At 33.1% G+C, this 27,713-nt stretch overlaps 1 protein-coding gene and 1 pseudogene across 1 annotated transcript in view; one reads left to right on the forward strand and one right to left on the reverse strand.

Moving 5' to 3' along the window:
• Positions 1-776: 776 nt before the first annotated feature.
• The window catches only part of LOC144367355 (uncharacterized), a 55,645-nt gene continuing 28,708 nt past the window's right edge, over positions 777-27,713 (reverse strand). Inside the window, exons 7-14 of the mRNA XM_078023317.1 lie at positions 15,629-15,662; positions 12,989-13,061; positions 7,694-7,775; positions 5,497-5,595; positions 4,871-4,902; positions 4,702-4,774; positions 2,339-2,412; positions 777-914 (exon numbers count right to left, since the gene is read on the reverse strand). Of these exons, the coding sequence (XP_077879443.1) occupies positions 777-914; positions 2,339-2,412; positions 4,702-4,774; positions 4,871-4,902; positions 5,497-5,595; positions 7,694-7,775; positions 12,989-13,061; positions 15,629-15,662 (605 nt within the window). The remainder of the gene's footprint in view (positions 915-2,338; positions 2,413-4,701; positions 4,775-4,870; positions 4,903-5,496; positions 5,596-7,693; positions 7,776-12,988; positions 13,062-15,628; positions 15,663-27,713) is intronic.
• On the forward strand, positions 18,897-19,645 carry LOC144366725 (CDGSH iron-sulfur domain-containing protein 2 pseudogene; annotated as a pseudogene).

Genomic DNA, 27,713 nt, shown 5'->3' on the forward strand with positions numbered 1-27,713 from the left:
AGAAGAAGTCCTTTCTCCTTCATTTACTCACTGTATTCTCTCTGCTTTTCTCAGTGTCTATTCTCCCTTCTCCTTTCCAAATTGTCCAAAGAATATTTTAAAAACCTATGAATTTAGGTGTCAGTCCATAACAATTTGCACATTTTTCCACTTCCCATACTTCTGTGTCTGCCATCTGTGCTTCATCCCAGGTAGTGGCAAGAATGTCTATGATACAGGTATTTTTATTTTTTATTTGTTTTAATTACAATATTGTTTTACATAAATTTATGACCAGACACATGGATTTATGAACATTTCACTTAAACAGAAAAAAACCTTCCTTTCTTCATGATCAGTTCTTCACATGTCAATTGCTTTCTAATGACAACTCAGAAATGAGTGGTGAGAAAAAATATTCTCACCTTGAGTCATTTGCACAACTGGAAACTCTCACTTTCCTTCCACATTTTGAACAGGTGGTCTTTTTATTCTGGTACATGACTGAAATTTAGCAGCCTTCATGGCTTCTTTTTCCTTCATTTACTCACTGCACTCACTCTCTCTGCCTTTCTCAATGTGTATTCACCCTTATCCTCTCTACTTCACAATTGCCAACTCCCCTATGATCTATGCCTGTCTTGTATAGAAACTAAGAGGGACACTCCCACTATAACCTGCTGCTGGACTTTGGTCTTAAGAGAGACAACTCATTATCTTTCTTACTTTTTCATTATTACCTGTTTACTAGGTTCATTTTTCCAAGTATTAGAATAAATTAGCACTCATGTTAGAAATCAATATTCTGTCCAACGAACTGTGTAGAGTATGTAGTTCTTACCATGGACATGTCCATCTGCTTTCTCTTTTGCTATATAATGTTTCTCTCCAGATGAGTGAGAAATGCACATGTGTGGACCACCCTCAGAAAATACCTGCAAAATAAAGGACCCCAATGAGCTACATGAAAACTTCACTATCACTCTTTTAGACATCACCCAAATTTTGGTCTTGAAAGCAGCTAACTAAAATGTAGATAAGTACAGTCATATTTTCCACAGGGAAACCTAGAATTTGTACTTCAGATGAAGCTGAACTCGTGTCTTCCAATGGCTCCTGATTTGGTAAAGCAGGATGGATATCATAGAAAAGGTATTCCCTGAAAATTTAATAACATAAATGCATGTATTCTAAGAGTTTAAACAACCATGTATCACAACCACACAAGATGAGAATGCACTAAATACTTAATTAAACATTATTGAGAATATAATTAATATTATGTTGCATTACATGTTTTAAATAACAGACTTATGAGACTCAGTGTGATAAAGAGATTTGGAATTATGTGATGTTGAGCAGGAATAAGACTTTATTGGACTTGCCTCATTTTGGTCATCAGAGTCTCACAGGATCTAAAGAGCTTATAGTAAGTGTTTCACTGAGAGAAAATTCAGTTTAATAAAATAATAAAGTAGGGTGAAGAAATGTTTCTATGGTACTGTTAGAAAGCAACACACAGGATCTGGGTAGATTAAACAACATGTTCCTCTGAGAGAGAACTAAAAAGTACACCAATGAAGAAAAATGGCAGCACAAAAATGTACAGCACTTCCTGACTATTTTTCAGAGCTTGAGTCATATTGGCTCCTGTATGCATTCTGGATAAAAAAAAAAAGAGCAGCTATGGAAAAAAGAAAACCTGGAGAGGCACTGTAGAGAGCCTCAGACCAAATGAAACCCAGAATTTTGGCTTTTAGAATAGTAAATGAATTCAAGGATTTCACCAGCCATCCATGGGCTGGGTGTGTGAGCTATGCACATTTGAGTGTATGAGAAAAACTGGTCTGAAATTACTGTCTGATTAGGATCTGCATGGATGTGTGTCTTTTCACTCACTCTGCCTGTGATACCCACAGAGCACCTGAGATGGGTGTGATTTTCCATGTTTATATGTAACAAACTGAGCCACTGGGAAGGACCATCTTTTACCATAAATGTACTCAATGACCATCACCACTATATATGTTCATTAATTAAAATGGTTATTAGCAAAACCACTAATTTTAACTTCTTCATCATTTTCAGGGGTTAAAAATACAGAAACCCAAATAATATTCAGAAAAAAAATCTGCCCGAATCACAAGGATAATATTTATCTATATGTTATCCTGAATTTTAATGCTATTTTCAGATTCATAACCAGTTAAATTCTATTAGGTTTCAATATTAAATTATCATCTTTAGATTTCAAACCACTGTTATGAAAGGTAATCAAATTTGTCCATATTGACTTTCTTAAAACAAGGAATACAGTAAGAAATCAGAAGTTTTAAAAAATATATCTGAGTGAACACACCTGTGGCTGCTTATTTTTGGTGTCATCAAGACCTTCCTCCTCTTCTTCAGATGATGAGAACCAAAGTGGTTCAGCTGAAAAATGTATGTAGATTTACGTAAACAACTTAGAACATTTAGAGAGAATGATAGTCTGCCAAAAATAAAAAGTAATAATAAGCTTGAATTTTAGGTGCTATTACCTCTTTAACTGTTTATTGGTGGGGTATACTTCTGTGTACTCAGTGATTTAAAACTAGAACATTGCAACATTGGCAAGAGCTCTGCCAGAGTTGTATATTTGTTTATTTTTGGAAACTGGGTCTCTCTAAAGTGTTTGTTTTGGCCTGAGACTGCCATTCTCTTGTCTCAGTCTCCCAATAGCTGTGTTTAGAGGTGATCCACTGTACCCAGCAGAGAATTTTTTTCAGGGAATGTTTTTAGTGGTATAAAACTTCAATAGTCTACCTGAGGAGACACTATGTATCACCAGGTTTAAGAAACCAGAATATCTCAAAGGTATATTCACTCAAGATGAATGAAAATTTGCCAGAATTAAATTTTAAGAACACTAAAGAAATGTGGGGATACACACAATTTGGTATTCTCTTCCCCATAACAGTAACTTTTAAAAACAACTATTCATCAATAGTCATTTCCACAGTGACTTAGACTCTACTGTTATCAATGAACATCTTGCATATGAAATATTTTTCTACATTACTCTAAACAAATGTGTTCTTCTGTAAGATTTAGTCTGTTCAGTCCTGCATGATTATCAATCTCCTTGTCATAAACTGCTTTTTACCCCCTTGAGGTGTCTCAGCATTTCAGCCACTGTTCAACTGGATAGCTACCAGTTAACTTGTAAATTACTCCTTCCCCTGTCTAGCCCTTTGGCTCCTGAACTTGAGAAGACCTCTTTTATATCACCTTAGCATCAACAGTTTATTTGAACCGAGAATTATTATGTTCCCTATGAGAATAGAGTAAAAAGGTGCCAGGAATAATGGCTTTCCTAGAGCTAGGATTCAGCAGAGACTAAAGGAATGAGGTTACCAGTAAGAGGCAGAAAATGGGGAAAGCTTAAAAGGCTGTAGCTAGATACAGAGTGAAGCATTAAATGGGTCAGTATTTGTCTGAAAATATAGGGATTGGTGAGGAGCCATCAAGATGACAGTAAAATTAAGGGAAAGGATAAAGTGTTAGGCTGAACGCATGAAAGATTTCTGGGTAATTTTAAAATCTGGCCTTTTATCTTCTAGAGAGGTTCATAGTCACATTTGCGTTGTAGCTAGATGGCTCCAAATGCTGACAATAGGATGAGTGTGGAGAGCATATGCATGAGCAGAAATGAATAAGAAGGTGGCAGGAATGCCAAATAGAGGGAAGTAGGCCAGAATGGAAAAAAATGTTCCATGAAAAATAGAGGATATATCATTTTCTGGGACCAGTGTAGAATGAAGTTCCATTAAGTAATAAAGGACAAAGCTGGGTCTCTGGAATAAGAGGCTCTGTACTGTTACACAAGGTTTCAAATGGCATGTAGAATAAAACACACCAACTGTTTAAGTTCTTCGGGTTTAGCATGTAATATTTGAATTTCTCATTTTTGTATGTTAAGGGACTCATTTTAGTGCTTGGGGGTCAGTTTCCTGAATCTTGGATTTACCCAGCCTTCCAATGAATAAGAGAAAAAGCTTTGTGGCAGAGCCACTGCTTAGCATGCCAAAGTATCTGTGTTCAGTCCCCACCATTGAAAAGTAAACTAAAACAAAAGCAAACAAAAAAAGAAAGAAAAGCATGAAGAGGGAATATATAAAGTGGTTTGTGTAAGTAGTTTTGAATTTACAACTCTGGGTCAATAAAAATCATAAAAGAGTAATTTCCTAAAAATACTCTATTAGTTTTACAGAAAATGAATAATATAAAGAATACACAATAATACGTATGGTTTAATACAGAGATAATCACAACTGATGAAGGACATAGAATCCACAGCTGCATAAAGTACAATGTAATTGTTCAATAAAGTGGGTATTATATTAGAATTGAAATTAAATTTTGATTGGGTCTTGTTTCACACACTATACTTAATCTCTGGGTTCAGACACATATTTTTATGTTCATCTCCCAAGATTTGGAAATTATTGGCAGCTATGCAATAAGTTTTTATAAAATTTTGGAGGAAAATAGAGCCTCATAATTCACCTAACAGGTATAAGAATTCCGGGAAATTTAATTTTAAAAATGTCTGAGATAAAGATTTTTTTAGAAATCATTTTGTTGTGACTTTAAATATACAATTTTAAACTTGTATGCCAATATAGACACTGGAATGTGTATGTATGTGTGTATGTATGTATATGTATATATATTTTTTACCTGATTTGCATATCCTTTCTTCTGTTGTCCCCACTGTATTCTTTTGAAGAAAATACCTCCTGTCTAAGATAGGCTGTATGGGTTTGGAAAGTAGATATTAAATATGTGTTGTACATTTTATACTATACACGGTTAATAATTCAAGACCAACATAGAAGTTTATAATTACCTGCACAACAGGATGTGTGAAATTCTGGAATACTGAAAAGCAAAGGGGATACACAATTCACAAAACATGAATATGACAAAATCACCCACACCTTCCTGCTGAATTGACATGGAGTCAAGTTCCAAGGGTTAGCTTTGATAAATAATATTTTAACATTTGGACTTCTGTGTTTGCTGGTTTTTGTTGAGTACAGCAGCATGATTCAAATATATTGAAGAGAAACATCCAATATTAGTTTAATTAAGCATAGAGTTAAGTTTTCAAAAGTGAGATTACATTTCCGATTACCACAAATATAATAGGGAATGCACACATGCCAAGTAAAGGTGCGGATTGATTGAGGGAATGAGGATATCTAATCAGAGGAGCAAAGGAGAAACTTTGGGGCATAAATATATAAAATAAAGAAAATAATTTAACAGCAGGTATGTTTAATGTAGCCTATCACAATCATTTCGTTAACTTTATTACAGGTATGTATCCTGTTCCTCCATTTGTCCTACAATATAGTAAGTCCAAAGTTGTGATAACCATCAAGTGGAAAGTATAATTCATTTGCATTGAGGAAAGTTCTGAGAAATGATCAGCTTTGGTATACACTTATTAAAATAATCATTTTTCCATACCCATGGAGGACAGTGGTGTATCTTCTTTTAATATATCCTCTGGTCTGACCCACTGAAAGTTTCTTGATTCATTCATTTGAGAAGACATAGGAACTGTATCTAATAAATAATTTTAATAATCATAAAATATTAATATATGGTAATCCAAAGGGGAAAAGTGAACTGAAATGCAGAAGAATTATCAGACATGAAAAACCTTTTATATTTCAAATTCATTAGCATATATACAAAAAATAACAGCTTTGGTATTCAACAAATTAACCTAAAGAGTCTGCTGTTTACAAAATGAGCCTTGTTTGATATAACTTCTTAGACTTTCAAAGATTTTCATAAAATATCTGTCATATCAGAATACTAGCTATTTAGAGAAAAGGACTTGGCAGAGTAATTGAGTGCATTCCTAGCATGCCTAAAGCCATGGTTTCATTAAAGAAAAAAACTGTCTTTTTAAATGCCCCATATTTCTTAAATGCTATGTTTCTGATCTCAAATACTGATATCAATACATCCCTATACTTGGTGGTTATGCAGCAAAGGAATTAAAGTGTCTGGTTGCCCCAATTCTAACAGTTTCCCCTGCTTAAAACCATCTCTGGACTAGTAATTCTCACTTTTGTTTGAAGGCAAATATAGTGAAACCAGCTGAAATGCATTACCTCAGTCTCTTTATTATTACCTTCAAAATTACCTACCTAATTTTATTCCCTCCTCACTACCCCCTCCCTTTGATTTTCAAAAGCTATCTCTAGACCTCTAGTCTTGATTCTTTTTTGGTTGTTGTTGTTTAGATTATTCCCACTACTTTTTCTTCCCAATGCAGTAACTGTATCTTAAAAATACAATTTCTAGGAGCTGGGTTTTGGCTCAGTCTTAGGGCGCTTGTCTAACACATGTGAAGTACTGGGTTGAATCCTCAGCACTATATAAAATAAATAATATAAAGGTATTGTGTCAATTTACAACTCAAAAAATCTTTAAAAAAATACAATTTGGGGGCTTGGGTTATGGCTCAGCGGTAGAGTGTTTGCCTTGCATGTGCAAGGCTCTGGGTTCGATCCTCAGCACCACATAAAAATAAATAAATAAATAAATAAATAAATAAATAAATAAATAAATAAATAAATAAATAAATAAATAAATAAATAGAGTTATTGTGTACAACTACAAAAAATATTTTAAAAAATACAATTTCTATGTTTCATCCATTTGTTCTTCCCCTTTGCCAACAGACATAATCAAAAACAAAGCAAGATTTATTCTCTAATTTAATATAGTTATGCCATGAACTAAGACACAATGGCTCTTAATTTAGATTTTCTAAAGGGCAATTCATTCAACTGCTCTTGCAAATCAGAATGTAGTCTGAGAATCAAGGAGCATTGGAAGCATCTTTGAATGTATTCAGGAGGTAGAACCAAAGACCTGCTGAGTCAGAACATACATTTTGTACATGGTCCCCAACATATGATTCAATAAAATTTGAGAGCTCTTAGGCATGCTTAATCTTCTACCAATTCCTCTAAATTAACATGCCTATTTGATGTTTCTTTTTGCTTTGTTATTTTGTTATTGGTACTGGGGATTGAACCCATGGGTGTCTAACTACTGAGCAACATCCATATCCCTTTTTATATTTTATTTAGAGAAAAGGTTTTGCTGAATATCTGAGGGCCTCATTCAGTTACTGAGCTGGCTTTAAAATAAAAATTATTTCTCCGTCTTCAGCCTCCAGAGCCACTGGGAATAGAGGCATGCACCATGTGCCTGGCCATTTATTTCACCTATTTAAAATTCTCCCTATTTTGTACTCTAATTTATAGATGTATTAGAAGTCATAATCTTTCCAAGGAATGTTTCATCAGGCCATCATCAATGTGCATCTGCTTATTTTTTCTTTTTCTTTCTTTCTTTTTTCTTTTGGTTGTTGTTGTCTATAGTCTTTTCTCATTCTTCATTTCCGAATTCTTCTCTCCCCTTTCTTATGTCCCAACTTTTCTCTAATTTCAGCAGGTCTGGACTTAATAACTCAGCTCCTCTAGGACCACTCCAACTTACCCTGTGGTTGCAACTTGATAAGATACACTATTTCAACTCCCATACTATTTATTATTTTCATTTCTTCCACTATTAAATCATACTAGTGCTCATGTTTTAAACATGCATTATATCCAATGATTTTATAATGAGTGGTTCTTACCTTCTGTATGTCCATTTATACCATCTTTTTCTCTTTGATGTGCATCACCAAATGAATGACCAACATTATTCTGAGGAAGAATCTGAGAGAGAGTCGTCTGGTAAAATTAAACAACTAATGAATTATATGAAGATTGCCTAATCAGTATTCTAAGGAGACACCTAATTTTCCAGATTTGAAATAAATTAGATGAAAAACTAGAGAAGTACACATTAAAAATTGGAATATTTTATATCACAGTGTTATATATACTCTGCAAATCAGCCAAATATTATATTCATTTGTCTACTAACTCTATAAAACCAGGATAGAAGGACAATAGAGAACTATCAACACGAGGGCTAGGGTTGTGGAATATATATATATATATATATATATATATATATATAATAATGGGGTTCATTATAACTTATACAGAAATGCATATAACATATTTAGACAAATCTTACTGCCCAGTACATTTTCTAACCCTTCAGATATCTCTCCACTAATCCACCAAAAGCAGTTGTACGAGGACAGTTTATACTAAGGGCTACCTCCATTTGAAAATCTAAGATATTTCAATTTAAAAACCTCATAATGCATCCCAAGGTCTAAGAAAAACCTCAGTAAATGAATTCTAAAACCAATACAAGAAAAGAATTCATTAAAGTCAGAGCCAAAATTATAAAAGATAATTTTTTTAAAAAAAACATAGTAATAATGGAACAAATAGTTTGTTTTTAAAATGGTAAATAAACTTGATAAACCCTTGGCCAAGAGAACTAAAAGAAAAAAGGAGATACAGATGAATAAAGCTAGAAACAAAAAGTGAAATATTAAAACAGATACCACTGAAATCCAGAAGATCTCTAGAGACTACTAGAGAACTTATTCAATGAATGGGAAAAAATTTAGACTATTTTAAAGAATAAAATCGAAAGATAAATAAATCTAAGTGATATTAATGAAATATGTCATAAAATGTTGAATCAAATAGATAGAGAATACCGTAGCTCAATAACAAGCAATTAGGTTGAAGCAATAATAAAAAGCCTTATGGATCAGAGGTTCAGAGGTGAATACATGGCTAAATTTTATCAGATATTTAAAGAAGAACTGATATTAATCCCCCATTACATTTAAGAGCAAAGGAAAGATGCTTCCAAAGCAATTTCCTGAGTGGAAAAGTGAAGATTGGACAGAACAAGAAAAAACTAGATATCAATATCCTTGAGGAACATAGTATAAAAATTCTCATAAAATCTTTGCAAACCACATTCAACAACACATTACAAAATAACATACATATCAGGCATAGTGCTGTAGGTCTATACTCTCAGAAAAGCATCAGGTTGTTTGAGGAACACGGTAATTTCAAAGCCAGCCTGGGAAATTTAGTGAGACCTGTTATCAAAGTGAACAATAAAAGGTGCTGGGGATGTGGTTCCTTCGTACCATGCTCCTGGTATGAGACTCTAGTCACATACAAAAAAAAATCCATAAAAGCTGATTTTGATCCAGGATGATTCAATACATGCAAATCAATAAAACTAATACATCACATATAGAATCAAGACAAAATTACATGATCTTTTAAGAAGCAGCAGGAAAAGCCTTTGACAAATTCAATGGCCCTCATGACAAAGCCCTGAGAGATTAGAAATAGGAGAATTTTATTAAAATAAAGACCAAGTATACCAAATCCAAAGCCAATAGTAAAATGAAGAAGAATATTTTCTCTAAAATCAGGAAATACACAAGGATGTTCATTGCTGCCAATCTCACTAATCACAGTACTTAAAATTTTAGAAAAAGTGGGGCTGGGGATGTGGCTCAAGCGGTAGCGCGCTCGTCGGGCGTGCGTGCGGCCCGGGTTCGATCCTCAGCACCACATACCAACAACGATGTTGTGTCCGCCAATAACTAAAAAATAAATATTAAAAAATTCTCTCTCTCTCTCCCTCTATCACTCTCTCTTTAAAAAAAAATTTAGAAAAAGAAAAAGAAATAAAAGGGATTCAAATAGGAAAGTTAAAATGTTAAATTATTTCTATATGCAGATGATTTAGTCCTATTCTTAGAAGAACATAAATAATATATTATGAAAATTCTACTTTGATGAATGAATTCATCAGAGTAACAGGATACAAAATAAACATATAAAAATAAACTGTTTGTCTATATACCATAGCAAACCTAGAGAGAATAAAGCAAGAGTAATAGCTCATTCAAATAACTTTAAAAATAGCTAGGAATAACCCTAAACAAGAAAGTGAATGACCTCTTCAAGAAAAATTACACATTGAAGAAAAAAATAAGAAAACAATAGGAAGTAAAAAGATCTGCTATGTTCATAGAGAAGCAGAATTAATATTGTGAAAATGGGCATAGTACCATAAATGAATTATAGATTCCATGTATTCCCATTCAAATTCAAATGATACTGTTTGCAGAAATGGGGGGAAAATAACTACTTCTAAATTTGTATGGAGGAAAAACAAACAAAAAAATACTTAGACAAAGTGATATTGATCATAAGAGAAACAATGGATAAACCACAATGCTCAATTTCAAAATATAAAACAGAGCCATAGTAATAAAAAACATGGTCCTGGTGTAAAGAAAGACCCATAGACCAATGGATAGAAAAGAAGTCAGAGAGCAAACCCAGGGGTACAGTCATGTGATACTAGGCAAAGACACCAAAAACATATTTTGGAGAAAAGACAAACAACATTTTAGAAATAGTGTTGGAAAAATTAGATATCTATATGTAAAAGAAGAAACCTAGATGCCTATTTTCTAACACTGTACAAGAGTTTATTCAGAAAGGACTAAAGACATATGTACCAGACTAGAAGGTTTACAAATACTAAAAGAAAATATATGGAAAACACTTCAGTATGTAGGCAATAACTTCCTGAATAGAGCCCCCTACAGCTCAGAAAATAAGAGCAACAATGGATAAGAGAGGGTGCATCAGAGATCCTCATTGTTATACAAAATTACATACAAGAGGTTGTGAGGGGAATGGGATAATAAACAAGGAGGGAAATGAATTACAGTGGATGGGGTAGAGAGAGAAGATGGGAGGGGAAGGGAGGGGGGATAGTAGAGGATAGGAAAGGTAGCAGAATACAACAGTCACTAATATGGCAGTATGTAACAATGTGAATGTGTAACCGATGTGATTCTGCAATCTGTATTTGGGGTAAAAATGGGAGTTCATAACCCACTTGATTCTAATGTATGAAATATGTCAAGAGCTTTGTAATGTTGTGAACAACCAATAAAAAAAAGAGAGGGTGCATCAAACTGAAAAATTCCTGCATAGTAAGTGAAACACAAAACAGTAAGAAATGGGAGCCTCCAGAAATGGAGAAAAGCTTTGCCAGCTATTCTTCTGACAGAGGATTAATATCCTAAAAATATTAATGCAAATATCTTCCTACCAGAAAAACAAAAACCTTTTCAATAAATGAGCAAATGCACAGCTAGTTCTCAAAATAAGAGATACAATGGCCAACACTTCAGGGGAAAAAATAAAAACCATAACATCTTTATCAATTGGGAATATGCAAATCAGAACAACATCAAGCTCCCATTTTCCACCATTCAAAAAAGCAATCATTAAGAAGGCAAATAATACTGGGAAGATGAGGAGAAAAATCTCTTACATGTGAATGGCAGGAACATAAATTACTATATCACTATGGAAATTCATATGAAGGCTACTCAAAAACTGAACATAGAACTACTTTATTATTCAAATATACTACTCAGTACTTACCAGAAAATATTAAAGTCAGCTTATTTTAGAAATATACATATGCCCATCTTGCCATGACACTATTAATTAATAGGCAAGTTATAGAATCAGGCTAGATGCTAGTTAATAAAAGAATGGATAAAGAAAATGTGGTATATATAAACAAGGAAGATTTCTATGCATAGAGAACAACAAAACTAAGTTAATTTTAGGAAAATGAATAAAACAGGGAAGCATAATGTTAAATAATATAAGCCAGACTCAGGAAACAAATATCATATATTTCTCTCACATGGAAAACTAGAGGTGGAAATGTTCAACATAAAAATAGATGAATAATAAATTTTATCCATTAGCTCTTCATAACTGAAATAAAATTAAAGTAATTTCAAAAACAAAAGATATCGTTTACATTTAACCTTATTTTAGCTTCTTCAGGATATTTGCAAATATATTTCCTAACCTGGAATAGATCATAAAAATAGTAGTGTTTTACAATAAACATTAAAGTAAGTAAATACAGAAACATCTAAAATTTGAAATTTCAAAATTTGACATAGAATCTATATATTTTAAGAAACTATAATGGAAAAACAACAATTCTGAAAATAAAGTATTACCATACAATTATTGAGTGTTTCTGCTTCTAGAACTGGTTATTACTTTGCACACACCATTTATTCTTTGATTAGATGAAGAGTAAATTTTTAGAAAATTTCATTACCTCAAATTTCTTTAGAATTTTTATTGGTTCTTTTCAGTTATACGTCAAAATAGAAGTTATATACTAGAATATAATTATAAAAGCATAGAATATAATTTGTTCTAATTCAGGACCTAGTACTTCCTTCTGTTCTTCTAATCTTTCTGCTATTTACTTAGAGTTTTTTTTTTAATTACTGTCACTTTTAGTGGAAAGACTCAAAGTATGGATATGCAAGCCATTTTAATACAAGTATTAAGATACAGATTCTAGATTTCTAGGTTGCCATAATTCCCAATATTACTTTAGTATAAATATGAAGCCACGGAAAGAAATAGAGAATATAGGTCTCCTCAAATGCTATGATACCAAAATATCAAGGGTCCAAGTAAAAAAAGAAGTTATGTGCAATGTATATTATATATTCCAAACTAAAGGCACCAGGGAAATTCCACAATTTTGTAAAAATTAATTTAGGCATGAGTATTGTAAGTCATGTAAGAATGATTTAAAAACCACAGTAATGAAAACTGATACAAAAAATCCTTGAATAAATATTATGTTTCCTCTACAGTTAGAAAGCTGTTTCTAATGCAATTTTTCTTTCACTATGCATTTCACAGCCCATTGTTACTTCCAGCCCCCACGATCCCCAAGTACTTGAGAGAACAGTGATACAAAAAGCATTTTTTAAAAAAATCAACATAATTCTTTAAAATGGATTCTTAGCAAATATTCATATAAAATATAAGAAAAAATATAGCTAAATTTTCAGCATTAACATCTTAAAACACAAAATTCAGAGCAAGAACATGAGATTTTTTACAAAAAATCACTTTACCTTAATAGGAGCTTCATAGCTGTCCTGAACCATTGCAAACAAGGAATCATCTGAGTGTGATTTTTTGATAGATCTTTAAAGCAAAAATGTATAACAAAAATGGTGAATAGTTTTATTTTTAAAATAAACTCTGTTTAATTTAAGGTATAACTTATTAAATGGTGTTTCTTGATTGATTACTTAAAATATGACCTCCAATCAATAAAATAGCTTGTGTTCACCTCTTTCTGACTCTACTGCTGTGAATCTATAAAATATTCAATATAGATATTAAGGCACTCTTAGTTCCAATTCAGAGCAATATCCAGTACATGAGCAGAAACAGATAATAATTTGTTCTTGCAAATTGCCTGTCTTGAAGGCTGAATTTAAAAACCCAATTAATGGCTGACTTTTTTTTTCCACTTGAACTGAAACAAACCTCTGGAAACACAAGACAAGATAACAAGAGGCACAGTTCTCTCTCGTGAATATCCGGGAGTCAAATACTAAGCAATATTGTTCTTCAGCATAGAAATCACCAATAATAATACACTATTTATTCCCTCTACCCATAAATAATGCACAGAGTTCTCTGGAACTTTAAAAATTATTGAAAGTTAAAAAGTGAATATATGTTATTTAGAATACCTTTGTCAGAAACATTGAAATAAATTATAAAATTGATTTTTCCTGTACAGGTCTCACTTTATTCAGGTCCTCATAAACTAGCAAGCCCTTTAAAACCTTTACAAGCACTCAGACACCCAGGGGAAAAGACTGCCAGAAAAGCAGAGTCTTGGTATTTGTACCTCTGTTTCCCTAGCAATTATGTAAATACCCTCCTTCCTCTGGGAATCCATTTCCCAGTCACTCATCTGTAAAACTCAGTGGCAGTCTCTAAACTTGAAATCTACATCCCTTGAATATTCAGATTTCTGACACAAGGTTAAACTAAATGGAGTCTCAATCATTGGCCTGTCTGAATACCTTTCCAACTACTCAACTGAAGCTTTATAATAACTTTCCCTGCCAATCACTCCTTTGCCCAGCACTACATGTACATTTTAAGGACATCAGCAATTTGGAAAGAAAGTGAAGGTGAATGAAAACCTGTTTTGTGCCACAGATTCATGTATTCTAACAATTTCCACAGTCTGTTTCACTAGTCTCTAATCCATTCTTGCATCGCAGAGATGAAAACAGGCAAAATACAAGCTATTAAGACTTCCTCTAAATTTTGTATTAATATGCCTTTATAGAGAGCTTTTAATATTCTGTGTCCTTCATTCCTGTTTTGTGCTCATCAAACTAATCATAAACCCTAAGATTTTGGTCTCTTTTTTAAAATGCTTATTCCTACCCAACACAGTGTTGTTACTCTGGGTGAATACTTTTATAGCCCTTTCCTTCACTAGTTAAATTTTGATCCTCTACCACTGTGTTCACTTAAAAATTCTAGTCTTGTCCTCTTTAGTTGGGTTCCTATAGTCAATCTTCAATCTATTATTTAAAAAAAATCACCTTAAAAATGATAACCAGAAAATGTACTGAGCTCAGAATTAAGAAACTGGAGTTTAAATCTCATTGTTGTCATTGTTTGTACCCAGAAAACTCCCTTTAATATATTTAAGTTCCAGGTACATCCTCAAAACTATCATTTGGCTGGCATGTAGAACACATGCTGAAAGACTAGAAGGTTTCTAAAATTCCTTAAAATTCTGAAATTTCTAAACTTTTGATCTGTCAAAAGAAAAAAAAATATTCAATTGACAAAATAAAGCAGAAACTCAAAAGAGAACAAAACAGAAAATACAAATAGAAATTAAATAAAAGGTTATAGTCATAAAAAAGGAAAAAAACATAAAAGTAAAAGTCTTCATAAAATTGTTATGGGTAGTAATTGAAGAGAAACTAACTGGAAAATCAGGAAGTAGAGAAATTAGAATGTCCTCTAAGGATTAATATAAGTAATACAACATTGTCTAAATAATGTTATTCATAACTTTCAGTAAAATAATTTCTCTACAACACTTGCCTGATATTCTTGTTTATTAGAAACCATGAGGCCATAGCTCTGTGAGATTTTCCATAAACGCTTTTGATACATTAAGAAAAAATCCTGATTACTAGTGGAACTGTCAATATCAGGACAAAATCTTGAACTACAACCTGGCTTATCAGGTAAAATATAAATCAGAATTAACACACAACTGCCTTTGACTTTCTAAATTGATGATACACAATATGAAAGTTAAAATGTGAATATATATGTTATTTAGAATACATTTGTCAGACACATTGAAATAAATTATAAAATTGATTTTTTCCTGTATAGGTCCCACTTGGTATCAACCTGTACAGTGGAACAACACAATGGAGTAGTCAGCCAGGTAAGACTACAGTCTAAACACAGGCCTGAAACTTATTAATTATACAAATATGGGACAAAGAGTCAACCTCTATGAATAACAGCTCTTATTCATAATTAACAGATTATAATAGCACAGATACTTTCAAAGTGCTTATAAGATACCTTTAGGAAACAAGTGTTAACTGAATGTGGTGTCTATCCCACACTAGAATACTCAACAAATCCTTCTACCTTAACTCTCCACTTAGTTAATAGACATTTTTTATTTAAAATCTATAAATTCATACCTTCTTAATGAGTCATCTTTAGGACTTTCTTTCACTATTAAATAAAACAGTAAAATATATAATTAATCAAAACAGAAATATAAAATTTTATGACTCTGATGTTTTGTTATAAAATGTTCCTCCAAACCCATACTCGGAGACATTTTTAGAATTCATATTAATTGTATTTATGACAGGTAAGTAATGAATGCATTAACAACTCCTATGTTTCCCACTTTGTACTTATCAAATGCAAGGAAGAAACAACAGGAATTATAAAAGTTTGATACTTAAAAGTAAATCATTGGTCCCATAATCAAAATCCTTATTAAAAGTTGTAAAAATGAAAGAAAACCTTATCATTGTCAAATAAAGTAGCATAAATATATAAGTGTCAAACAAGGGGAGACATGATGGTGAATTAGCAGGAAGTGGATTTTCTCACAGCTCCACCATATGGGACTCAGAGAGTGAGAAAACTGCTTCTCTGTGAGGCGGGAGATAAAAGCATGCCACTGATTCTCAATATTGGACAGAGACCTTGAAAACTGGGGAATTTGGGGTATATCAGACAAAGATGAGAAACAGAGCTGGAGCTTAGGATCTGATGTGATTGGGGGAAATCAGTGCATTAGGACAAAAAAAAAGACTGAAAAGTGATGCAGACAAGGGGCTAGGGTTGTGGCTCAGTGGTAGAGTGTTTGCCTAGCATGCATGAGGCATTGGTTTCAATCCATGTAAAATAAAATAAAGATACTGTGTCTACCTATATATGAAAAGTGCAGCAGACAGTCTTGAAATGCAGAATGTGGGACCACAGGGTCAAGCTATTCTACTCATTAAACTGTGGCAGGAAAGTCACCACCAGTCTGCCTGGAATGTACACAGAGTTGAAGCTGGAGACATATTTAAACATGTGCACTGCAATAGCACCAACTCAGACTGGGAATTTATATCCATGTGTTGGGGCTCAGTCCGATATATAAATCTGGCAGACACCATCCACAAGACATAAACTGAGCCTAGCAAATCAGGAGAATTTCTGGCATGGACAGTATTTCTCCTGGGGGTAACACTAGTCAGAGAGGCCAAAGAGAGCCTGTCCTCCTCTCCTCCCTTGACACAGCTGTGCCCAAGACCAGTGGCAGTTACTTCAAAATCTCAATGAGCAGGAGTGATGAACCTTGGTGCTTGAGGGCAGACCTAAGGAGGTAAGAAAGAACAGTACCCTGAAAAAACAGAACTGGTAAAGGACTGGCATCCCTGTCCCATGAATGTAGCCCTGAGGAGAAGAGTAAAGTAGAGTCCTAGGTGTGCACTGATTTATTTATGCCCAGTAACTCCCCATGAAGTGAAACATCTGGGGCAAAGACAGGACCTCACTGCCTCCCCTGAGAACATATTGTACAACCTAGCATGACCTATTCCCTGGGGGTGGAGCTGACAGCACCTTTCACAGCTCCCCATACCATCCCATGGAGAATGGAAACTGAGAGATGGAAAGACACTTTGGAAGAGACAGAAAGCACATACTCTCAGTAACAATCCTTTTTGTTTTTCTTTTTAGTTTTTGTATGTGTAGTGATAGATACATGAAGGACATTCATACACCTGTACATACTTGTTTATGCTTTCTCATTTGTACTATTCTAAAACATAGTTATTTTTCCTTACTCTGTTGTTAAGGGTTAAAGTTTTCAATTAGCCTATTTTGGATTGCATTTGTGTTCTGTTTCAAACCTTTTATTTCTTTTGTTTCTATTTCTTTTCTCTTACAAACAGTCAAATTCCATTATTCTCACTTTACTCTTTATTTCTTTTACTTGTTTTTCCTTCTTCCTCATAAACAATACATCGTATATCACTTTGCTTCTGCCCTACTCATATCTTGAAACTGCTAATCCTTTTCTATCACCATTGCTTTTTTCTTCATAGTGAACTCTATTTTTAATTTCTCCCAGAACTCTTGGTTTATAAAACTCCACACACCACCACTAATGCTAAAGCAACAATTAATACAATTGAAGCTATAGAAAACACCTATTCTTTTATTTTATGAAAGATATAACTCATGATTACTTACTGTCGTTACTGATATAAGTTGATACATTTCTGTTTATTGTGCCAACTAACTTTGTGTGAAAATAAAAATTAAGTATGCAATTTAGTTCTATGTTTTTATACACATTTGGGTTGCAATTACTTGGCTCCCCGCCTCCCGCAATCTGTGAGCCACAATTTATCTACAGGATCACTAGAAATGCACAGAATAGAAGTTCTGTTGTTAGAGATCCATTTTGACACATGAATAGACACACAAACAATATGAACAAGCAAGGGAACAAAGCATGCCAAACAAACCAGAATGACTCAAAAGCAGATTCCACAAAAACCACAGTGAAGAAAATATCAGAGAAGGAATTTTGAAAGTTTATATTTCAACTGATCTATGAGATAAAAGATAATGTAAAAAGTAAAATCACAGAGAAGACACAAGGAGTAAAAAATCAATAAGGAAATAGAAGTTCTAAAGAAAAATCAATCAGGAATTTTCAAAATTCAGAAATCAATAAACCAAATTAAAAATGCAATGCAAAGCATCACCAATACACTAGATGACTTAAAGAACAAATATTCAGGTAATAAAGAAGTAGTGCATAATCTTGAAAATAAAGTTCATCATGGAGAAAAGATGTTACCAGACCATGAACAGAATTGAAAAAAATATATATATGGGATAATAAGAAAAGGCCAAATTTAAGATACACTGTGATAGATGAAGGTATTGAATTTCAAAACAAAAAATGAACAATCTTTTCAATGAAATAACTGAAAATTTCCAAAATCTTAAGGATGAAATGAAAAATTAAACACAGGAGGTATATACAACTCCAAATATATAGAATTACAACACTCCTAGCCACAATAGTATGAAAATGCCTAACATACAGAATAAGTATAGAATTTTACTTATAATAGAATTTTAAAACCTGATAGTGAAAAATGATTAGTCATTTTCAGAGACAAACCGATCCAGATCTCAGCTGATTTTTCAAAGACCCTAAAAGCTAGGAGGTCTTGAAATAATATATACTAAGCTCTGAAAGAAAACGGATTCTGCATAGAATACTAAATTATATCAGATTTTAATATGAGATAATAACATCCATAATAAACAAAAGTTAAAAAAATCACAACTAGAAAGCTGTCATTATAAAACACACTCAATAAATATTTTATTAAGAAAAAATAGGCAGGCGCGGCAGCCCAGCCGGAGTGCGGAGGGGGCTCGGAGAGGAGCTGATGCCGCTGGCCAGGATGGTACTTGAGAGCGTGGCCCCCATTGTGAAGGTGCAGCTCCCGGCTTATCTTAAGCGGCTCCCAGTCCCAGAGAGCATTACCGGTTTCGCCCGGCTCACAGTTTCAGAATGGCTTCGGTTATTGCCTTTCCTTGGTGTACTTGCACTACTTGGCTACCTTGCAGTCCGTCCATTCTTCCCGAAGAAAAAACAACAGAAGGATAGCTTGATAAATCTTAAAATACAAAAGGAAAACCCTAAAGTGGTGAATGAAATAAACATTGAAGATTTGTGTCTTACTAAAGCAGCTTATTGTAGGTGTTGGCGTTCAAAGACGTTTCCTGCCTGTGATGGTTCCCACAATAAACATAATGAATTGACAGGAGATAATGTGGGTCCACTCATACTGAAGAAGAAAGAAGTGTAATAGTAATGATTTAGGATTGTCAATTGTGTGCTGTAAAATCTTCCAACAACATTTTCTCATTCTTTGTGTATAGAAAATCTTTGAAATGGTGGTTTTAATTATTACCACTGGCTGAATAATTATTTCTGCCAATTTATTTTCTTGCTACACTACTGTTTATATTTGATATTTAGTATATTCAAAGTCATTTATGTAGAAGTTATCTGTCAAGCCTCATTCTGACTTCAAGGAATTAATGTATATTTCGGCAATAAAATCCATACTTCTGGTTTTAATTAATTTAGAAATTAAAATTTTGGCAATGTGTCCAAACTGTTTCTTTTGATGATTAATAATTCAACAGAATCTGTACTTTAAAATTTCACTACACTGTTAAATATTTTTTATATTGCTTTGTTTTGATCCTTTGAAATGATTTTATCTTCCTTTGGCCTTCACACTCTGATTTTTTAGGTGAATTAAGAAAAATATTACCATCAAGAATTACTTAAGGTTACAGAGATAAGCTTTTTTGCTTTATAGAAATTGTTGTTTCATTAATACCCCAATTTCAAAAAAGAAGTAAACTGGATATAAAAAGTTCCAATGAGGAATAGTTATTTACATTATAAAAGATTTGTTTACAAAAGGCACGTTGTGTGTGTATGTATTGTGTGTCTGAGCTAGTGACAGCTGGGGGTAGGGTGGCAAGAACATTTAATATCTAAATGTACCTGCTGCTGCAATTTGAGGTCAGTTAGAAATAAAAGCATATCTGAATTCAGATTAAAATGTTAAGTAGTTCAAACATTTTTCTCTTAATAGTATAAATCATTAAAACAAAACATTAAAATATTTTCAAAATAAATTTAATGAACAATCTTCAAAATATTTACAAATATTTTCTTTTTAACATACACTGAGCCATATTCCCAGCCCTTTTTTGTATTTTATTTAGAGACAGGGTCTCACTAAATTGCCGAGGCTGGCTTTCAACTAGCGATCCTCTCGCCTTAGCTTCCCAATCTGCCAGGATTACAGGCAGTACCAGCATGTACAGTACAGTTCTTATAATAATAGCTGCTTAAGTTAGGCTTTTTCTTTTCTTTTTGGTATTGGGAATTGAACTTAGGGGTGCTTTACCGTTGAGCTACATCCCCAGCCCTTTTCATTTTTATTTTGAGAAAGGTTTCACTAAGTTGCTTACTACCTTGTTGTGTTATTGAGGCTGGCTTCAGACTTGTGATCCTTCTGCCTCAGCCTCCCAAGTAGTTAGGATTATAGGCGTGTGTCTGTTTATTAAAGGTACAATCCATTCAGTTCACTGTTTTCTTTTTTATATGTAGAGGTGCCAGGAGTCAGGCATTTAATTCTTCCAGTAATAAATCTAATAATTATTGAGCATTTATATGTATCTGACACTTCACTAACATGGTACTTGGATTTTGAATTACATGTAATGTCAAAAGGCTGTACTGCCTGATCTTAACTTTCTTGTGATTAATAGCAAAAATTTTAGTTAGAAATCTAGTCTGTAGTTTCTAAGAAGTCCAAAATTATTGTTCTTTCCTCTTCCTATTTATCAGTGAAGGAAAAATACAACATTGCTCTTTTTTTTTTCCCTGTGACTTTTATTCAATACCCTTAAGGGCTTCACTGTCAAGACTAATCAATTATTTTTTCTAAGGTTGGTCCCAAGACTTGGAGAAAGTCCTCCTTACCAAAAGTTTATATATTCTTGTCTGTGTTTGTGGTCATGAAATGTTGGGTTTTTTTTATTTTTTTTTGGTAAACCCATTCACTGTAACTCAGCAACATGTCTCTAAACATGTTCTAGTGTTTTCCATACTTAGATTTCACAGAAGATAAATTTTCTGAGAATATGTAGTCTAAAATGAAATTGTCAACTTTTAATTTTGTCAAATAAATAAGAGCACTTAAAATATTTGAAAGTGAATTCTGTCATAGAAAGGTAATTCTAATGCACAAAAAGTAAAATGGTTAAACTCTCACAATAAAGGGTTTCTCCCCCTCCACATTTTCCATTTTAAAAATATGTTTAAAGAGCTATGCCAAATATTTTCCTGCCTGTGAAAATTTTTCAGAAGCCTGAACTGGTAGCAAGCTGTTATTTTCATAATTCTTTTACATAAGTAGTATTGTCAGTTGCCACCACTTCCCAGAATACTGCTATGTGAATCTTAAGAAACAGACATTAAATGCCTCTGAGTTGATACAATAAAAGTAACTTAGCTCTTGAAAAAAAAAATAAAAAATAAAATATGCAAATAAAAACATACAGAAACTAAAACTAAAAGAGTAGTTAATCAAAGTAGAATCTATTTCAACTTGATAACTAGAAATGAACCAAAATAACAGGAAGCATAAATCATCTCTCAATAATAACACTGAATGTTAATGGACTCAAGTCATCAACACAAATACACTGGCAGATTGATTTGGGAAAAAAAGAACCCAACAATAGCCTGTCTCCAAAAGACTCACCTCTTAGACAAATATATACACAGACTAACTGTGAAAGGATGAGAAAAACATATCATTCGCATGGATCTTATAAACAAGGTTATCAATTTTAATATCTGATATAATGGACTTTGAGCAAAAGTTCATCAGAACAGATAAAAAATTCCATTTTCATACTGCTTAGTAGAGTAATACAACAGAAAGAAATAATAGTGGTAAATATATATGCTCCAAACTATGAAGCATCTAAGTAATCAAAGAGCTCCTTCTCAATATAGAGAATCAAACAGATCACAACACAATAATATTGGGAACTTTAAGATGTGTCTCTCATCACTAGAAAGATCATACCAACAAGAGTTAAATATAAAATTAAAATTACAATAAATAATTTAGACTTAACAGAAATGCATAGAATATATTACTCGTCAATGACTGAATACATCTTCTTCTTAGCTGCACAGGGAACATTTTCCAAAATAGACCATATTTTAGTACATAAAGCAACATTTCACAAATACCAAAAATAGAGCTAATACCTTAAACTCTGTCAGACCATAATGGAATAAAACTAGAAATCAACAAGATGAAAATTAAAAAAAAAAAAAACTAACACTAGGAGACTAAATTCACTATTGAATAATGAACAGATAGATGAACAAATCAGAGTTTAAATAAAAAATTAAATGTAAATGAGAAGAGTGATACAATATATAAAAACCTTTGGGACACTATGAAGGTAGTTCTAAGAGAAATGTTTATAGCATTGAGCCCATACATTAAAAGAATAGAAAGTTACTGAGTAAAATAATCTAACATTATATCTTAAAGACCTAGAGAAAAACACTAAAATAAGCAAAATAAAGGAAAAAATAAAAATCAAAGATGAAATTGATAAAATCAAGATGTAAAAACTGAAAAAGAAATGAATCCAAAATTTTTTAAATGAACAAAATATATAAAAATTAACCAAGCTATCAGAGAAAAATGAAAAGTACCAAAACCTATGGTGAAAATGGAAATATCAGCACAGAGCATAAATTGAAGCTATTTTTTCAAAATCTATACTCCAATAAGGTAGAAAATCTAAAAGACATCAATAAATTCCAGGAGACATGAGCTACCCAAATTTAACCAGAAGTATATAGAAAATTTAAAGAGATTAATTTCAAATAATGAGAATAAAAAAGTCATCAAGACTCTACCAACAAAAAAAAGCCTAGGGTCAGATGGATGCTCAGCCAATTTCTACCAAACCTTTAAATTCTTTCATGAAATTGAAAAAGAGGGAATTCTTCAAATTCATTAAATGAAGCCTATCTCACACTGATACTAAGTCCAGACAAAGATACATCAAGAAAGGAAAAATTCAGACTAATATCCTTGATGAACATAGATGCAAAAATCCTCAATAAAATACTGCTAAATCTCATACAAAAATAGATTTTAAAAAATAGTGCACATGACCAAGTGGTTTCATCCCAGGAATGCAACACTGATTCAACAAATGGAAATCAATAAATGTAATTCATCACACAAATAGATACAGAGATGAGAACACTTGATTATCAAAATAGATGCAGCATCTATTTTTTGCATAAAACCCCATCTTTTCATGCTTTAAACACTAGAAAAAATAGGAATGAAGGAATCATACCTCAACATTGTAAAAGCTATACATGACACACCCAAGGACAACATAATTATGAAGGGAGAACAACTACAGAATTTCTTCTAAAAATTGTAATGAGACAGGGATACCCACTTTCATGACTTCTATTAGTACACAATGCAACTCTTAGCAAATACAAAATGTAGAGATAATACTCTGCAATTTATCAGATCATAAGTGAATAAAACACCAGAAGACCAAATTCACAACTGAATGATAGAGAGCTGAACAAATCAGGTCCTTTTATCTCTTGCCAGAGCAATTTGGCAAAGGAATGTAATTAAAGGGATATGAATAGGAAAGGAAGGGCTAAAACGAGCACTGTTTGAAGAAAACGTGATTCTATATTAAGAAGATCCCCTCAAAAAAAATACTCACTAGAAAGCTTCTAGAACACAAATGAATTCATCAAATTTCAGGATACAAAAGTAACATTCATAAATCAACTTTGTTTCTAAACTCCACTAAAAGATGAGGTAAACGAGAAATTAGGAAAATTATCCTATACAAAACAGCATAAAAAAACACTTGGGAAACAATCTAACAAAAAAGGTAATAGATCTCTACAATGAAAATTACAGAACACTCAAGAAATAAATTGAGGAAGGTTCTAGGAATGGAAAGACTTCCCATGTTCTTGGATAGGCAGAATTAATATCATCAAAATTACCCTACTACCAAAAGTGCTATAAAATTTCAATGCAACTCCCTTCCAGAGCCCACAGAAAGAGATAAACAAGAGACTCAGAATACCCAAAACAATACCTAGCAAGAAAAATGAAGCAGGAGGTATCACAATATCAGACTTCAAATTACACTACAGAGCTATAAAGACAAAACCAGTATGGTATTGGCAACAAAACAGGTAAGACCACCAATGAAACAGAAGACAGAGACAAACCCACATAAATACAATTACCTCATTCTAGACAAAGGCACAAATATCATATACTGGTGCAAAGATAGCCTCTTCTACAAATGGTGCTGAGAAAATTTGAAATCAATATGTAGTAGAATTAAACTGAACCCTAATCCTCCCACCATGCACAAAAACTCAACTCAAAGTGGATCAATTACTTAGGTATTAGACCAGAATCCCTGCACTGGATAGAAGAATACTTAGGCCCAAAACTCCAACATATCAGCTCAGGAACTGACTTATTAATAAAATCTCTAAAGCAAAAGAAGTTGTTGGTTGGCCTGACCTTGGATCTACATGGAGGAATGCTCATCTTTCTCATTGTGCAGCAGGGATGTCCTAACATACAACACTATGTTTTGGCATAAAGTGTTGTCAGAACACTGGCAAGTACCATTTACCTGCTCCTTTGACAAGAAATTACTCCCCAGTTGGTACAAGGCAGTTGCTAGACTCTTGGTGGCAGGACTCCCATAATATTATATGTTGTGTATCCCCTCTGGCCTCTCATGACTGCTATATGTAAATTGGAACATAGCCACTATGAAAGCTAGTTTTGCTGCATAATATAGCAAAAGCAATTATCTGAATCTGTTTTTGGAGGGGTTTCTGTATGCCCTCAAGCTCCCAAGAGTAGATGCTGAAAGGGCAGGCCCCTCAACACAAAGTGAAATCAATTTTAAATAAATGGTGCTCCATCAAATTAAGAAGCTTCTTCACAGCAAAGACAAAAAACCAGAACATGAAAAGTGAGCCAACACAATAGGAAAAAATACCTTTGCCACCTGCACCTCAGAAAATGCATTAACTTCCAGGATAAATAATAATAATAATAATAATAATAATAATAATAATAATAATAATAATAAGCTTAAAACTAATAATAACACCATCACCCATCTCTACCCATTTAATAAATGAGCAAAGAAATTCAACAGGCACTTCACAGAAGAAATACAGATGGTCAACAAATGTATGGAAAAAAACATCTACAGAAATTAGAGAAAAGCAGTAAACAGATCAGGAACAGAAAGCTTACGAAGACATTCCAGTGTAGGAGACAGCAAATATGCTCATCTCTTACTTCCAGCTACTTTTTCTATCTTATGTGTGGTACAAACAAAACTTTACTTCCCCTAGGGACAAAAGTGTTGAAAGATAACAACCTTCAGAGTTTATACACTCTTATCTATCCATACCACATGGTCATAGGGAAATACAGAAAGAAGCACTACAGAGGTAGCAGCAAGTTGTTATGTAGTAATAGTTGATATTTAAATAGGCTATGAACTCACTCATCTTTCAGAATGAGCCAAACACTGTTTCTCCATATAGAACAAATTCTTTCCCACTTCATTAAAACTATAAAACAAAACAACAACAACAAACGAATAAGACATTTACTCTGTGAGAATCTACTGGTAGGGCAGAGGAAAGAGCTAAGTGGTAATGTATTGCATAGAATGAAGGAGCTCTGGCTTCAATCTCAACAGTGAAATAAATAATGATGATGATGCTGACAATGATGGTGATGATGTGAAGGAGGAGGAGTAAAAAAGACTTGTACTATTAAAACTATATAAACTGAGTTTATATTCACCACTCAAAAGGAGTATTTCATTTCATGCATGCTATTCACATTCTAGTCTTATTTCACATGGCAAGGTAGATGTAAAAGACCATTTGATGACAATTTTATAAACTATAACTTTTTTAAAAAATATTTTTTAGTTGTAGTTGGACACAATTTCTTTATTTTATTTATTTTTATGTGGTGCTGAGGATCGAATCCAGTGTTTATCATGTGCTAAGTGAGCATTATACTACTGAGTCACAACCCCAGCCCAAACTATGATTTTTTGAGACTTTTAAATTCCATAACGAAGAGTTTATCTGGTCCCAGGGGAGCGGGATGGTCCATTTAGTACTGTGTTATACAATATGATGTCAATTTTCTCAATCCTCCTCATAAGTGGAAGATGTTTATAGACTTCACACTTCTTCAGCATGCAATCTATATGTCCTCATGTCCTATACTGATGTAAAAAAGTACTGAAAGTGGAAGACAACAGCTTTAAATGTAGCCCACTCACAGAGAATGTGCCTCAATTTCATGATGTTATGGGTTCAATCACTGGCACCACAAAAGCACTGAGATCTATTTTTTTTTTGAAATATATTTTTCCCTTTCCTGTTTAATTGTTACCTGAATGATTCATGGACATTTATACATATTCATAATTCTTTTTCTCATTTGTAGTTTTTTTTTTTTGGTACTGGGGATTGAACTTGGGGATATTCAACAACTGAGCCACATCCCATCCCTGCTTTGTATTTTATTAAGAGAAAGGGTCTCACTGTGTTGATTAGCACCTAGCCATTGCTGAGGCTGGCTTTGAACTCACAATTCTCCTGTCTCAGCCACCCAAGCTGCTGGAATTATAGGTTTGTACCACTGAACCCAGAGATTTCTAGCATTATTGAAGCAACTTATTTTTAATAGATCGATATTTTGACCTACCAATAAAGAAAAGTCCACAACTAGATAAATTCTCTGGCAATTCCTACGAAACCCTTAAAGAAGAACTAACACCAATACTCCTAAAATTATTCCATGAAATAGAAAACGAAATAGAAAAGGATGAAACCAAGGAAGAAAAGGAGTACAAACAATGCGGGACAGCCTAAATATTCAGGAGGACCTAGAGGCATCAGAAAAATGGTCAAATAAAGAACTCAAAAAATACCTTAGACAGATGGAATAGAACCTTAAAGAGGATATGAGACAGCAAATGCAAACAGTAAAAGAACACATTGAAAATGAATTACATAAAGAGATAAAAGAAGAAATTAAGCATCTTTATCAGGAGATAGAGATTATAAAGAAAATCAAACAATAATTCTAGAAGTGAAGGAAACTATAAACCAAATTAAAAACTGAAATGAGAGTATCACTAACAGAGTGGAGCAAGTAGAAGCCAGAACATCAGATAATGAAGACAAAATATATCGTCTTGAAAAGAGTCTAGCCAACTCAGAAAGGCTGGTAAAAAAATCACGAGAAAAACATCCAAGTGATATGGGATAACATAAAAAAACCAAACTTAAGAGTCATCAGAATAGAGGAAGGTATAGAGGTTCAAACCAAGGGAATGAGCAATCTGCTGGAGGAAATAATTATAGAAAACTTTCCAGAAATAAAAAAGGAAATGGATATACAAATTGTAGATGCATACAGGACACCGAGCATACAAAATCACAGTACACCAATGCCAAGACACATTGTTATGAAGATATCCAATATACAGAACAAAGAGAAAATATTA

This window comes from Ictidomys tridecemlineatus, chromosome 1 (genome assembly GCF_052094955.1).
Source record: "Ictidomys tridecemlineatus isolate mIctTri1 chromosome 1, mIctTri1.hap1, whole genome shotgun sequence".
Classification (NCBI taxonomy): Eukaryota; Metazoa; Chordata; class Mammalia; order Rodentia; family Sciuridae; genus Ictidomys; species Ictidomys tridecemlineatus.